Source organism: Apaloderma vittatum, unplaced genomic scaffold, assembly GCF_000703405.1.
Source record: "Apaloderma vittatum isolate BGI_N311 unplaced genomic scaffold, ASM70340v1 scaffold6527, whole genome shotgun sequence".
NCBI classification, from domain to species: domain Eukaryota; kingdom Metazoa; phylum Chordata; class Aves; order Trogoniformes; family Trogonidae; genus Apaloderma; species Apaloderma vittatum.
The window spans coordinates 1-13,622 of NW_009726619.1; the positions used below are offsets into that span (position 1 = coordinate 1).

The 13,622-nt window shown below is 41.0% G+C and overlaps 1 protein-coding gene across 1 annotated transcript in view; it reads left to right on the forward strand.

Annotated features, from left to right (window-relative positions):
* Window positions 1-526: 526 nt before the first annotated feature.
* ZNF451 (zinc finger protein 451) overlaps window positions 527-13,622 on the forward strand; it is a 38,245-nt gene continuing 25,149 nt past the window's right edge. The window contains exons 1-6 of the mRNA XM_009873358.1: window positions 527-607; window positions 5,909-5,992; window positions 9,053-9,178; window positions 10,854-10,965; window positions 11,578-11,728; window positions 12,630-12,756. Coding sequence (XP_009871660.1) covers window positions 527-607; window positions 5,909-5,992; window positions 9,053-9,178; window positions 10,854-10,965; window positions 11,578-11,728; window positions 12,630-12,756 — 681 coding nt within the window. The remainder of the gene's footprint in view (window positions 608-5,908; window positions 5,993-9,052; window positions 9,179-10,853; window positions 10,966-11,577; window positions 11,729-12,629; window positions 12,757-13,622) is intronic.

Genomic DNA, 13,622 nt, shown 5'->3' on the forward strand with positions numbered 1-13,622 from the left:
TCGCGGCCTCTCTCCCTGGGTGGGGTTTTGCCGGGGAGCTCTGGCTGTGCGCTGGAGAAACGGGTGTTGGGATGCGGCGTGTAGGTCAGGCCGCGTGTGGCGTGTTTGGAAAAACGTCAGTGGTGCGATTCGAGTCAAAATTGTTATCGTTGGTTCTTAGTGCTAGAGATGGATGGGTTCGGATTGGACGTTAGGAAGTTCTTCCCATGAGGGTGGTGAGACACTGGCACAGGTTGCCCAGAGAGGGGGTGGAAGCCCCATCCCTGGAAGTTTTTAAGGCCAGGGTGGATGGGGCTCTGAGCAGCCTGATCTAGTGGGGGATGTCCCTGCCCATGGTAGGGAGGTTGGAACTAGATGATCTTTAAGGTCCCTTCCAACCCTGATGATTCTATGATTCTGTGATAACTGTCGATGAATGATGGAGAGAGGCTTGCTGAGTGCACAGCCGAAGTCGGAATAAAGCAGAAAGTACCGTAAAGTTAAAACAGAAGTGGTGAAGGATGTTCTGTTTGTTTCTGTTTAGATAATGGAGTCTGATAACTGTAACGACACTCAGAAGAGTAAATCGACAGCTTCTGAAAGCGAAGATGATATTGAGTTCCTTGGAGTGAGTAGATCTTGTAGTGGAAACGCACTGCTTGTGATAATAAATTTACTCTCAGTAGCCCAATGAAATAGGAAAGGGCTTTTGTGTACTGTGGTGATGATTATGTTTTGATGTAAAGCATTACTTTTGGGTTTAAAGGTAATTTAATTTGTGAATCTTTGTGGTGGATAATGAGTTTATCTTAAAGATTTATGTGCTCCATCTTGGGAAGGTATGAGATCATGTCAGCTGGTCCTGTAGAGAGGTTGTGGTTTAACTCTCGTCAGCAACTAAACACCACACAGCTGCTTGCTCACTCCACTCCCCTCCCCTCCCAGTGGGATGGAGAGGAGAGTCGGAAATAAGTAAAACTTGTGGGTTGAGATAAGAATGTTTTAGTGATTAATATATATTAACAGCAATAAAAATATAATTTAATATTAATAATAAGAACGGAAAAGAAGATAACAAAAAGAGAGACAAATAAAACCAAAGAAAAGTGATGCACAGTGCAGTTGCTCACCTCCTGTTGATTGATGCACAAGCAGTGCCCTCCTGGGCCAGCTTTCCCCAGTTTCGTACTGAGAATGAAGTTCTATAGTATGGAATATCCCTTTGACTGGTTTGGATCAGATCTTGGCCATAGAATTGTTTGGGCTGTGTTCCCTCCCAGCTTCTTGTGCACTTGCTTGCTGGCAAATCATGGGAAACTGAAAAATCTTTAACTTAGGATAAGTGCTACTTAGCAACAACTAAAACATCAATGTGTTATCAACATTATCCTCATACCAAATCCAAAACAGTGCTTTACCAGCTACTGGGAAAAGAATTAACTCCGTCCCAGCCGAAACTGGAACAGTATCCCATCAGGTGAGTGGGGGGATTACAGTGATCAGTGAGGTATATGAGAAATCGCTGTTGATGACTTTTCGGGTAATCATGTTGCATAGCGTTTTGTTTCACGAGTAGTCCCCCTGAAGTTAATGGAATAAAATACTGCTTGCTCTGGACAGCAATGTCAAAACTGCTGTACTTTGTTTAGAAGAAGAGGAAGGAATTAGTAGGTTAGAGGCCTTAAGCAGTTCTCAAGTTGTGAAGCACGTAGTCTGATGCTGATAGGTGGCTTGTGAGTGTAAGTTTAAGGCACTTACATCTGCTAAATATCCAAGAAAAGCAGAATGTTTTTCATGCTATCTGTGTTCTGGCCTCAATCTGTCATCAGTGAAGTGGTGCTGGATGGCAGGGGTACATGCAAGAACAGAAGGTTGATTTTCCTTAAGGAACAAGTCATGTGAATAAGATCAAGTGGTTAATTGATGCCAGGACTAATAATGACTGGTTTCCTGTGGATTTGTCTTGCTTCCAATGCTGAACAATAACTAGTTTATTTTTTTTTCTATATATTATGTATAGTGTTTGGTTAAAGCTTAAATTCAATATACAGACTTTCTGCAGGGATATTTAGAAGCTGAGGTATAAGGGACATGTATTTTTTTGCAAAAATTGTGAGTAGTTGGTTATCTCAGACTTCTTGGTCTTTTACATGATATAGATAAAATTACCCAAAGAGTTCATTATATACACACGCAGGCCTTCATGGGTAGCATGGTTGTACAAGCTTCACTTTCTTGAAACACCGGGCAAAGAAGAAGAAGCAAGTGTAGCTTTGAATGTGTAGTGATGAAAGGCCTGCTAGAGCACCAAGAGCAGTAACTGAAGTAAAAATGGCATACTAAAATCAGGAAGAAAAATGAGTAGACCAATACTATTAGAAAAAAAAATCAACCACAAAACAATTCGGGAAGAGTCTAATGCTTTCAGTGCAGACTGTGGTAACTTGAATAGTCAGCCTACTTGAGTGCTCTAGACCTCATTAAACGTGTGAATCTCTTCGTTCTTGCTTTATCCTTCCTCACAGAATGGGGACTAGACCATCCCAACCTAAGATATTAAGCCGTTAGGAATAATAGCTTGCATCATAGATTAAATTACATTTTTGTGCTGATATGCAAAAACTAGAATTGAGTGATTTTGAATGGACAAAAAAGGTTGTAATGCAGAATTAAAAGGTGGGAAGTTATGGAGGAACAGTTGTAAGTTTCCTGAATGAGAGTGAATCTGACTATAAAAGCTAAAACTCTTGGCAGCAGCAGAGATTGCTTTTGCTCCCTCAGATCAAACCTTTTAGTCATAATCCTAGAGTAAGAATTCAGACACTGTAAGACAAGTGATCTCCAGCCCCAGAACAAACAAACAAAACCCCAGATCAAAAAACAAATAAAATCATCTAACTTTCAAGAAAACAAACAACCCAAACACACAGAGATCACATGGTCTGCAACTATTTGTTTTCTATCAAAATGAGCACAAGTTCAGATACCGAGTGGCTTCTGCAATTCTAATTATACGGTACCCCTGGTGCGCTGGGTTTTCAGGACTTGAGGATCCTTTTGGGGCAATTTGAGGCCTGTGGCTTGATTCATAGAAGCTTTTATCATTTGTCCAAGATAGCTCTCTTCCTCCCCAGTGAGACAATGAGGACTGTTCATGCCTGGCCAGCTGTGAACAGTTTTACAGCCTTGAAAGCTGGAAGAATGTAAAGAATGATATGCAGGACAGGAGAGAGAATTGATGCTGCTATTTCTCAGGAGGCAATAAATCTTCCTAGCTTGCTCTAGTTGTTTGCCTGTTAAGATCTTGAATACACTGCCAAGTGTGTAGCAGAGGTGGTAGATAAGTATTGCGCCTCTTCAAGAAGTCAGTCTGCTGACTAGCATGTATCCTTCTTCTGCTTGGAGAACTTAACTCTCTAACAAATGAAGAATACTTTTGGAGTATGTAACAGCTCTGTGATATCTGCCACCGATATTGCCAGACAAATGGCTAATACTGCAGTTCAGTCAAAACAACTCCATCAGGTGATGTAGGTGGCATTGCACGTGTGGGCTTTTTAAAAAAAGCAACCACGATTCCCCTCACTGCCAAAAAATTAAAACTGTCTTTGATTTTAGTTTATTTGGGATTTGATAATAACTTTGAGAATTGGAATGGGAAACTTTTTGTGGCATGTGAAGGTTTTGGTTAACTTTGCCACTCACTGAAGATGTGTACACACATGACCATGGATATGAGTTAGGGTTACTAGGAATACTTGGTGTATGTAGACTTACTTGTCTGATTTCATGTTCATTATATTGATTATTTAGTTGGCATGTGATAATGTAGCATGATATGAGTTTGTTTGGGTTGTTTTGGGGTTTTTTTGCACGATATCATGTTATGTGGACATGGTGCTTCTTTTTGTTGTCTTTAAAAAATGAAGATTATTCTGTGGTGCATGTGGATGGAGCTCCAGGCATTATTTTGTACATCTTTAGAAAACTTACAACCGATGTCATTAGTTTGGGTTGTTGATTTTAATTTTTCTTCTCTGTTCTTTCGTGTTTGTGCCAGCATTCTGCTATCCACCAGAAGCTTCTAGTAGTAATGTTAAAACTGGTATGAATGGAGAGTGAATGGGAATACAAATATGCACACACCCCCTCACTGTGGAAGCACTAAGCAGAATGAAAACATGAAGCATATAAAGGCATGTAAATCATCTGGTGTTGATACTCTGTAGACTAGCAAGTCATTGAGATCACAGACCATCTAAGTGAAGTTTCTGAAGATGCTCAGATTGGAAAAGAATTCACACAAATTAAAACCAAGGCTTAAACCATTAAGGTGATTGCAGAAGACAAAAAAACCCCAGTGCTAGAGCCTTAAGACATCCCAAGGAAGAGGAAAAAAATAATCAGTAACCTTTAGTGACTCACTGAGGAGGGGCAGTGGAGAGAGACAAAGGAGCAGAAATATGCACAAGGAGCCCACTGGCTGCCAAGCCAGAAGGAATAGAGATGACCTGACTACTTGCTGATAGCCAGGGTCCTTTGTCCTTGTCCCTCTAAGGAGTCCCGACCTGGCTTACTGGATGCTCATCTTTGCAACTGAATGCTGGACAAGCTCTTCAGACGTGTCTTTGTGCTTCCGAGCATGTAGTGTGAATGAATGAAATGTGGATTTTTTTAAAATAAAATTGCCTCCCCCTTGTGATTCCAATACAGAGAATACACTTGTAACCTGCTTTTAGAATATCTACTCAGGAAGGAGCAGCCCTCAGGGCTTAAATGCATGTGAAACTGTTTCCTACTTTCTTAATGTTTGAAATGCTGAAGGAATTTGATTTATTTTTGTGTTTAGCTTAGATGCAGTTGGTTTTCCCCCCAGAAGCCTTCACAGTGCTGTGCTGTGTATCAGTAGCTGTGAAGGTGTTGATAACACACCGATGTTCGGCTGCTGCTGAGCAGTGCTCACACAGCACCAAGGCTTCTCTCCAACACTCCCCCTCATCAGTAGGCTGGGGATGGGCAAGATCTTGGGAGCGAACACATCCAGGACAGCTCACCCGAATTGACCAAAGGGATATTCCGTACCATATGACGTCTGCTCAACAGTGAAAGCCAAGAGAAAGTAGGAGGAGGGGGACATCTGTTATTGCCAAATTTGTCTTCTATAGCAACTGCTACATGTGCTGAAGCTCTGCTTCCTGGAAGATGGCTTGATATCACCTGCTAATGGGAAGTGGAGAATAAATCTTTTGTTTTCCTTTCCTTCCATGTGCAGCCCTTACTTTTGCTTATTTAACTGCCTTTTTGTTGACCCAAGAATTTTTTCCATCTTACTTTCTTCCCCACTTTGTCCTGCTGAGGAGGGGATTGATAGAGGGGCTTGATGGGAACCCGGTGTCCAGCCAGGGTCATCCTACCACACTTTCGGATCTGGAGTTTAGTGAATGTCTTAAAAACAAACAAAAAACAAACAAAAAAACATTTAGCATTGCTTAGTGAAATCTAAGACTGTTCCTCTCATGGTAACAGCCTGCTATCCTATTACCATTGAATTAATGGCAAAAGTGGAATATTTGGGAACGTAGACCTAAGTTGACTGAGAAGGCAAGGTGAAGAATAGAAAGTTATTAAGCAAGTCAAGACTGCTGACTTCATTTTTTTTTTTCTAGTTGATCTCTATGTGTTAAATTGATATCATAATTATTTGTGAATACCTGTTTACTTGCATGTTTTACCAATTTTTGTGGATTAGCCTGTTCAGTGGAAAAGTTGCCATGCAGCAATCTCATCACTGCACCCTCTTGAAACCTTGGTGAAATTCCCTTTCAGGTAGTGCTAGTGCTGATCATGTGCTGTAATGCATGCAACATTGTATCTCTGAGGAAGGCAATCTAATGCTTTTCTGTGTATATTTTTAACACTTTAACTTCAGGAAGAACCTTTAAGACCTGTACTTGAATGCATTGATCTCATCAGCAGTGAGGATGAAGAACCTAGCAGCAGTTCTTATGTTCACGTGAGTATGTTGTAATGTATTTTGGGAGTTCGCGATTGTACAGGATACTAGTCTCCTGTATTTTTTCCCATCAGTTACTCTTCACAAAAAAAAAAATCTGTTTTTAACAAGTAATGAATAAATAAATCACCACTGAAGTCTTTTGCTTTTTACCTACTGGTGAGTGTAAGGCAGTAATGCTAACAATTTTTTCTCCATAGCCATTTTTTTGCCTTCTTGAAATGGACATGCAACTTCTGTTTGGCTTTCAGTGTGGTTTAGCAAGTGTATTGAAAAAAATGCTACTTTAGAAGTGATCTCAGAAGTCAGTGTGTCCAGTGTCTAACCTGCAAATGTATCTGGCCTACTGTTGGACTTCTTCCTTCTAAAATAACTTTAAGGGGAGATTTATAGGTTGGAGGACCTTACTCTGAGGATGATCTGGTCTTAACTCAACCTCATTCTTCGTAATCCATCCTAAGAATGTATGAGCCAGAAGCAGACTGGTCGACACAACAGGTGAGGTGTCTAAAGACTGGAGGAAAGCGAGTGTCATCCCAGTCTATAAGAAGGGCAGGAAGGATGACCTGGGTAACTACAGACCGGTCAGCCTCACCTCCATCCCTGGAAAGGTGATGGAACGTCTTATCCTTGGTGTTGTCTCTAGGCATATCAAGGATAAGAAGGTTATTAGGAGCAGTCAGCATGGCTTTGCCAAGGGGAGTTCATGTTTGACCAAGCTGATAGCCTTTTATGAAGACATAACCAGGTGGATGGATGGTGGCCATGCAGTGGATGTGGTCTATGTGGATATCAGCAAGGCATTTGACACTGTCCCCCACAGCATCCTCATAGGTAAACTGAGGAAGTGTGGTCTGAATGGCCAAGTAGTGAGGAGGGTCACTAATTGGTTGAAGGGAAGAAGCCAGAGAGTTGTAGTCAATGGGGCAGAGTCCACTTGGAGTCCTGTGTCTAGTGGAATACCTCAGGGGTCAGTGCTGGGGCCAGTGCTGTTTGATACATTCATCAGTGACCTGGATGAAGGATTAGAGAGCACTGTCAGCAAGTTTGCTGACGACACAAAACTGGGAGGAGTGGCTGACACACCAGAAGGCTGTGCAGCCATTCAGTGAGAGCTGGACAGGCTGGAGAGTTGGGCGGGGAGAAATCTTACGAAGTTCAACAAGGCAAGCGTAGAGTTTTGCACTTGGGAAAGAACAACCCCAGTATAGGTTGGGGACTGACCTGCTGGAGAGCAGTGTAGGGGAAAGGGACCTGGGGGTTCTGGTGGGCAGCAGGATGACCATGAGGCAGCAATGTGCCCTCATGGCCAAGAAGGCCAATGGCATCCTGGGGTGTGTTAGAAGGGGAGTAGCTAGTAGGTTGAGAGAGGTCCTCCTACCCCTCTACTCTGCCCTGGTGAGGCCACGTCTGGAATATTTTGTCCAGTTCTGGGCCCCTCAGCTCCAGAGAGACAAGGAACTGCTTGAGAGAGTCCAGCACAGAGCCACAAAGATGAGGAAGGGAGTGGAACATCTCCCTTATGAGGAAAGGCTGAAGGAGCTGGGTCTCTTTAGCTTGGAGAAGAGGAGGCTGAGAGGTGACCTCACAAATGTTTATAAACATGTCAAGGGGGACTGTCAGGAGGACGGAGCCAGGCTCTTTTCAGCAGCGTCCAATGACAGGACAGGAAGCAATGGATATAAGCTGGAACATAGGAGATTCAACAAAAATATTAGAATAAACTTTTTCCGTGTGAGGGTGACAGAGCACTGGCACAGGCTGCCCCGGGGAGGTTGTGGAGTCTCCTTCTTTGGAGACGTTCAAAACCTGCCTGGATGCGTTCCTGTGTAACCTACTGTAGGTGATCCTGATCTGACAGGGGGACTGGACTAGATGATCTTTTAAGGTCCCTTCCAACCCCTGATATTCTGTAATTCTGTGATTCTGTATTCCCCAAGCTTATTGTGCATACCCTGCAGGGTCTTTGAAAGGGACAGTGACTGAGAATGAATATATTAAGTTGTTTTTGCAACAGTGGCCATTTCTGGACTTCTGTTTTCCAGTATTGCAGTAAAAGATGTGTGTAATAAACCTGATTCTTAAGGAAAGGTGTGTTTTCCTCTATATCCACACACTCACTCTGCATTGAAGGCTACTGGGGCTGATTGTGTAGCAGGAGCAAACTACAGTGTATGGCCTGTCCCTCACACTAAGAAAAGCTAATGATCTGCCTTTCTGAAGATATCTGGAAATGTTGTCTTAGAGGAAGAATGATACCAGTTCTCAGTTTTTCAGATGGGCTGCATGTTGGCTTTGCAATCTGCAGGAATTTGGTTTGCGTACTTAGAAGAATTTTCTTAATTTTGAATTTGTCGGAGAGTTTTAGGACACCACACACAATCATCCACGTTGCTTTTAGTGCTTTGGTGAGGCATATTGATGCTGAATTGCCTTGCATATGTGGTGGGATGGCTGTTGCTTTGTTTGTTTTTTCACAGAAGTGGCAGATGCTGGTAAATAGGAAGAGAAAATGAGTGTCCTGATTTGAGCTAAACAGAACTAGTTCTGTTTAGTGATTTTATTTTCAGCTCAGTCTCTTCTAACAGGCAGCACTTTCTGAAGTTAGCAGTGTGTTTTTGCAGACAGTGTGTGCTACTGGCAGTGATCACACCTGATGTTTGCAGTTACTGCCTGGGACTGGGATGCAGAAAGGCTCTTGCTGATACTTGCTCCTGTGGTGACCAAGGTCACTGCTGGCTCTTGTGTGCCACGCTGGGGATACTGGGAAGTAAAAGGAGTGACAAGGAAGTAAAAGGTTGTACCTCCAGGAAGAAGCAGACAGGACAGGTGACCAACAAGAATGTTCCGTTCCATATACATCATAATTGGCATAAAGCTGAGGGCCTGGGGGGCTGGCACAGCCCTAACACTACAACAACAACTAGCAAGGTAGATCATGGAACTTAACATCAGACTCTCTCTACTGAGTTATGTCCTGATGTTTGGACATCACTTTTCACCTTATTAATGCCTGTTACTTAGAAATTACTAAATATAAGTTTAACTTTTCAATTGTAGAGAAATACTAAGCGTAAAGATCACATTGACTATCAGAAAGAACGAGTTGCATCAACCTTGGATCGCCTGGCACGCCATGTTGAAGTAGAGAAACGACAAAAAGAAGAGAAAAACAAAGCCTTTAAGGTATTGGATGTATTTGGTTTCAGTAGAATTGCATAATACAGGCCTTGTTTCTTTTGATCACTAAAGAAATAAAAGATTGATGAGCCAGACCTGGAACTAGCAACTAGACATTTTTTGCTTCTGAGGCATTGCCTCTTTACTGGCTTTTAACTGATCAATTTGCTCATCTTACTGCCATTCCTAAGGGGGAAAAAGAAACCTAACTGAACCAATAACAAAAACTTTTTCTCTTCTTTGTGTATATAGTAGAGGGACCTTAGCATCAATTAATTCTGGTTAAATAATTGAAAACCAACAATTATGACAAACTACCACTCAAGAATTCTTTGGGAAGCCATTTGCTATATTAAATCTCTGTATCAGGTAGTGTTCTATACTGGGGTAAATATTTCTAGGCATAATTTTGAAATTGAATCCTGTTAGTTGTATTTTGCAGCCGTTTGAAAGGCATGGATTCTTTTATTACAATTTGAAAGGCATGGATTCTTTTATTACAATTTGAGAGGTGCAGTCAGTAGGCTTATGGGTAGGGCTGCTGTCAGCAGGACCAGGAGAGCTTAAAGGAACGGGCTGAAAGGACCACAGGAAATTCAAGAGAGACAAATACAGACCCAGTACTTGTGGAACCTGCTGACTTTACAGCCTAATTTTCTGAACACTCTTAATGGCTTTTAAAGTCACATAATTGTACTATAGTTACAGCTTGTTATAGTCTGCAGTTGACCGCAGGGGACCGGTTAGCTCAGTCAGTTGAGCGTAGCGCTAACAATGCTAAGGTCACGGGTTTGATTCCCGCTCGGTCCCCATGTGTTGCCTGATCTAGTCAAGAGGTGGCATCCCTGGCGGCAGGGAGGCTGGATTAAAATGATCTCTAAGGTCCCTTCCAGCTTAGGCCATTCTATGGTTCTATGATTCTATGACTGTGCAACTGTAATGCAAGACAGTAAAAGGCTGTTAGATACAGCCCAAGGTAGCCTTGAAGTCCAGAGACCTACATCCCTCCACTTAGAATTTGACACTCTGTTAGTGTCCCCGCCTACAGTATTTCAACTGTAGAGTCGCAGATAGCTGTGTAGCTTTTAAAGGAGTCTGAGAATAAAGGCTAAAAAAATCAATATGTTAATGATAAATATTTTCCTGCTGGGCGGCTCCTCAGTCCTCATCAGGTAATGCATTCTGCAGAATTAATTCTGCCTTCTGCGGAATTAAAATTACTCTTCAAAATGAAACTGCCATGCATTTTTTTTTTTTTTTGCCTTAGCAGAGGAACAAATGGACCCTTTGGTTTCAATAACCCTTTTGTATTGCTTTTTTAAAAGAAATCGTTATTTTTTGTTTCTTTTTATAATCTTACAATCTTAATTTTCTTGATTGTGTACATGCTTCAAAACTTCAGTAGGTGCAGTAAATGTAAATTAATTGACCTAAACTCTAGCTTTTAAATAAAAGTACTAAAATTAGTACTGTTTTTTAATTTATTGCTGTTACATTTCCATGCTTACAGTGTTATATAGAAGTCAGTCAAATTGTAGGATTATTTGTGTGTCCCCCTTTTTTTTTTTCCCCTTTGTTTTTTAGAGACCCACTTGTAAGTGTTGCTATACATACTTCATCTTGAATTATTTTTACTTTTAAAATTTGATTGCCACTTTACCAAATATGTCTTCTCCTTCAGGAGAAACTTGATTCCCAGTACGCTCATGGGTTGCAAGAACTAGAATTTATTCGGGAACGCGGTGATACAGAGGCCGCAAGATTATGCGTGGACCAGTGGTTAAAGATGCCCGGTAATAATAGGACAATTAAGTTTCAGTGATACATTTTTTTAAGTTGTGCATTACAAAATAGAACATGTGATAATTGCATTGATCCATACTGACATTCAGCTTGCAGGTGCCTTTTATGCATAACCAAATTTATTAACTTGGCTAGAATGTGGCATTTGAAAGTTCTTACACACTCATTTTCATAAAAGCTATTCTTCCAGTATTTTGCTGCTTAGAAAATTAAATATACAAAATCTAAAAACCACTAAGGCAATGCTAACTGCTTTTAAAAGCAATGCTGCTAGAAGGTAAAATATTGCGGATGAACTGTTGTTCAGGAAAATGCCTGCATAAGTAAGTATAACTTCAGGAAGTTCAATCAATTTGAAATATTACCTGGAGGAAGGGTAATAAAGCGTTTAAAAAGTAATCCTGCTGGGGACTGAAGAAACAAATTCTTCAACTAAAAGAACAGACTGACTGTGCTAGGCTTGAGTTACAGTGTATTGTTAGCTTGCCTTTAAGAATCAATATAAGTCCTTTTTTAAGTACTTTAGGTCTTGTGTATTATTTTGCTTGTTTTCTTAAGCCTGTACAATTCAGATTCCAGTGAAGTGCTTTGTTTTATAACAGGTCTCAAACCAGGCACCATTAACAGTGGAAATAGGGGTGTTTATAAGAGGATGGGTCAGGCACAAGTCAAGAGCAGTCCCATCTCTTGTCCTGTGATGCATTGCAACAGGGAGTTTGACAACAGACATCTTCTCCTAGGCCACCTTCAAAGGTAAGGACATGGTGCAAAGGTTCAGTGCAAGAAATAATAACTAAGGGAGTACACTCAACCTTAGGACATCAATGTCAAATCTACTTTAAACTGCCTATGGTGCCAAAATTCCATTTGGAAAGTTGATTAGTATGTTATAAGATTTGATATAGATGATGCGATTAACTTCCTGGTTGGCCGTTTTTGGGGAGTTTTGCTTGGTTTTTTCACTCAGAACTGATGTTTTGTTGAGCATCTTTTAATATCTGGGGTTTTTGAGAAACAAGATTGCTGATCTTTAGTTCTGTTATTTCTTCATCCAAACTTGAAAAAGAGCAAAACACTAACATACACCACTTGATGGTAAGATTAAAAAAATGCCCTTTATCTAGGGGAAGAGCAGCAAGAGCTGTAGGCCAGACATCTGTTCATAGCTGATCATCCCTAGGCAGTGCTCACTGTGTCGGGTCCAGTCCAGCGTATGCTGCCTTTTAACTAGGGAATATGTCATGGGGAAGATCGTAAAGAGAAAAGCTGAGGGCAGTGCAAATAAAATTTTTTAATTCTTCTGTAGGAAATTGAGTCCATGTTAGTTCCCTTGTTCTTAAAAACAGCGTGATTCCTCGGCAAAGTAGTTTTTGTAGCAGGTAAGCTATAGGGAGAATTGTGGAATCTGTAGAATGTCTTATGTTGGAAGGGACCTTAGAGATTGTCTAATCCAGCCTCCCTGCCAGGAGGATGCTCTGTTCAGGATACTTCAGCAGGTACAGTTAATGATAGGGGAACCTGGCAATTTCACAGTTTGGATTAATTTGGTACGTTTTTGTCCAGCAGCTTCAAAAGATGGATTTTTTTTTTTTCCATTAAGAAAGAATTTACTATTTGGAGGGGACTCGTTTGTTAATTATTTCTTCCTCTCCAGGTTTGATCATTCTCCATGTGACCCAACAGTCACATTACATGGACCCCCAAACAATACTGTTGCCTGTGTGATATGCTGGAACAGATTTTCAACCTCCCAGCAGTACAGCGATCATCTGTTATCTAAGGCAAGATCATAAGGATAAGTAACTTACCTGACTGAATGCAGTAGAGGGTTTTCAAGAGATATCATACACTAGTTTGGGGTTTTTTTTCCTTTTAATCCTATTTCTTTCCCCTCCCTTCTTTTAGTCTTCAGAACAGATTTTCTTATTCTGCTGTGTTTCAAACACCTGGTATATCCTGACAGTGCTCTCTTTAGGTCTGACCATTAGGTTGTACTTACCAGCATATTTTTGAGAGGACTGTAGTTTTATCTTGAACGTCTTGTCCCTCTCTTAATGGTGTTAAAAGGTATTCCCTTCTTTTGTTTCCCCAAAACTATGAAAGATAAAGGGAAGAAGTTAGAGTGAAATAAGTCATCGCAAAGAGAAGCAGTGGGAAGGAGCTGGGAGAAAAAAAGGCAACAGAATGAGAAAAGCGACTTGGGTGATTCAGATGCAACTTTCTTCTCAGTTTCCAGTCTCTCTATTTGTTTTTATCCCCTAGCCAGCTTAAAGAAAGGAAAAGGATAATCTAGCATCTGAGTTTTGATTTGAATATAAGCTGCTAGTAGTCGCTTTTTTTGATTGCCCCTCCCTACTTCCGCTCTTTTCCCTTTCCCTTCTCCCCCTTATTTTAAATAATGTTCTCTTCTATTGATAACTTACCACTGCAAAACTTCAGTTCAATGACAGATGCTCAGGTGTTATCTTCTGGGTGCATGCTTTTATTTCAGCAGTTTGATACTGAATTAAATAATGGGTATAATTTTCCAAGTTTAGTGTTTTAATACCAGATATTGTTGTGTACTCACCTAGTCTTCAGAACCTGTGTTAAATTCAGGTGTTGGATATCCTAAAAATCAGACTACTCGTAGCTAGTAGTAGTATGT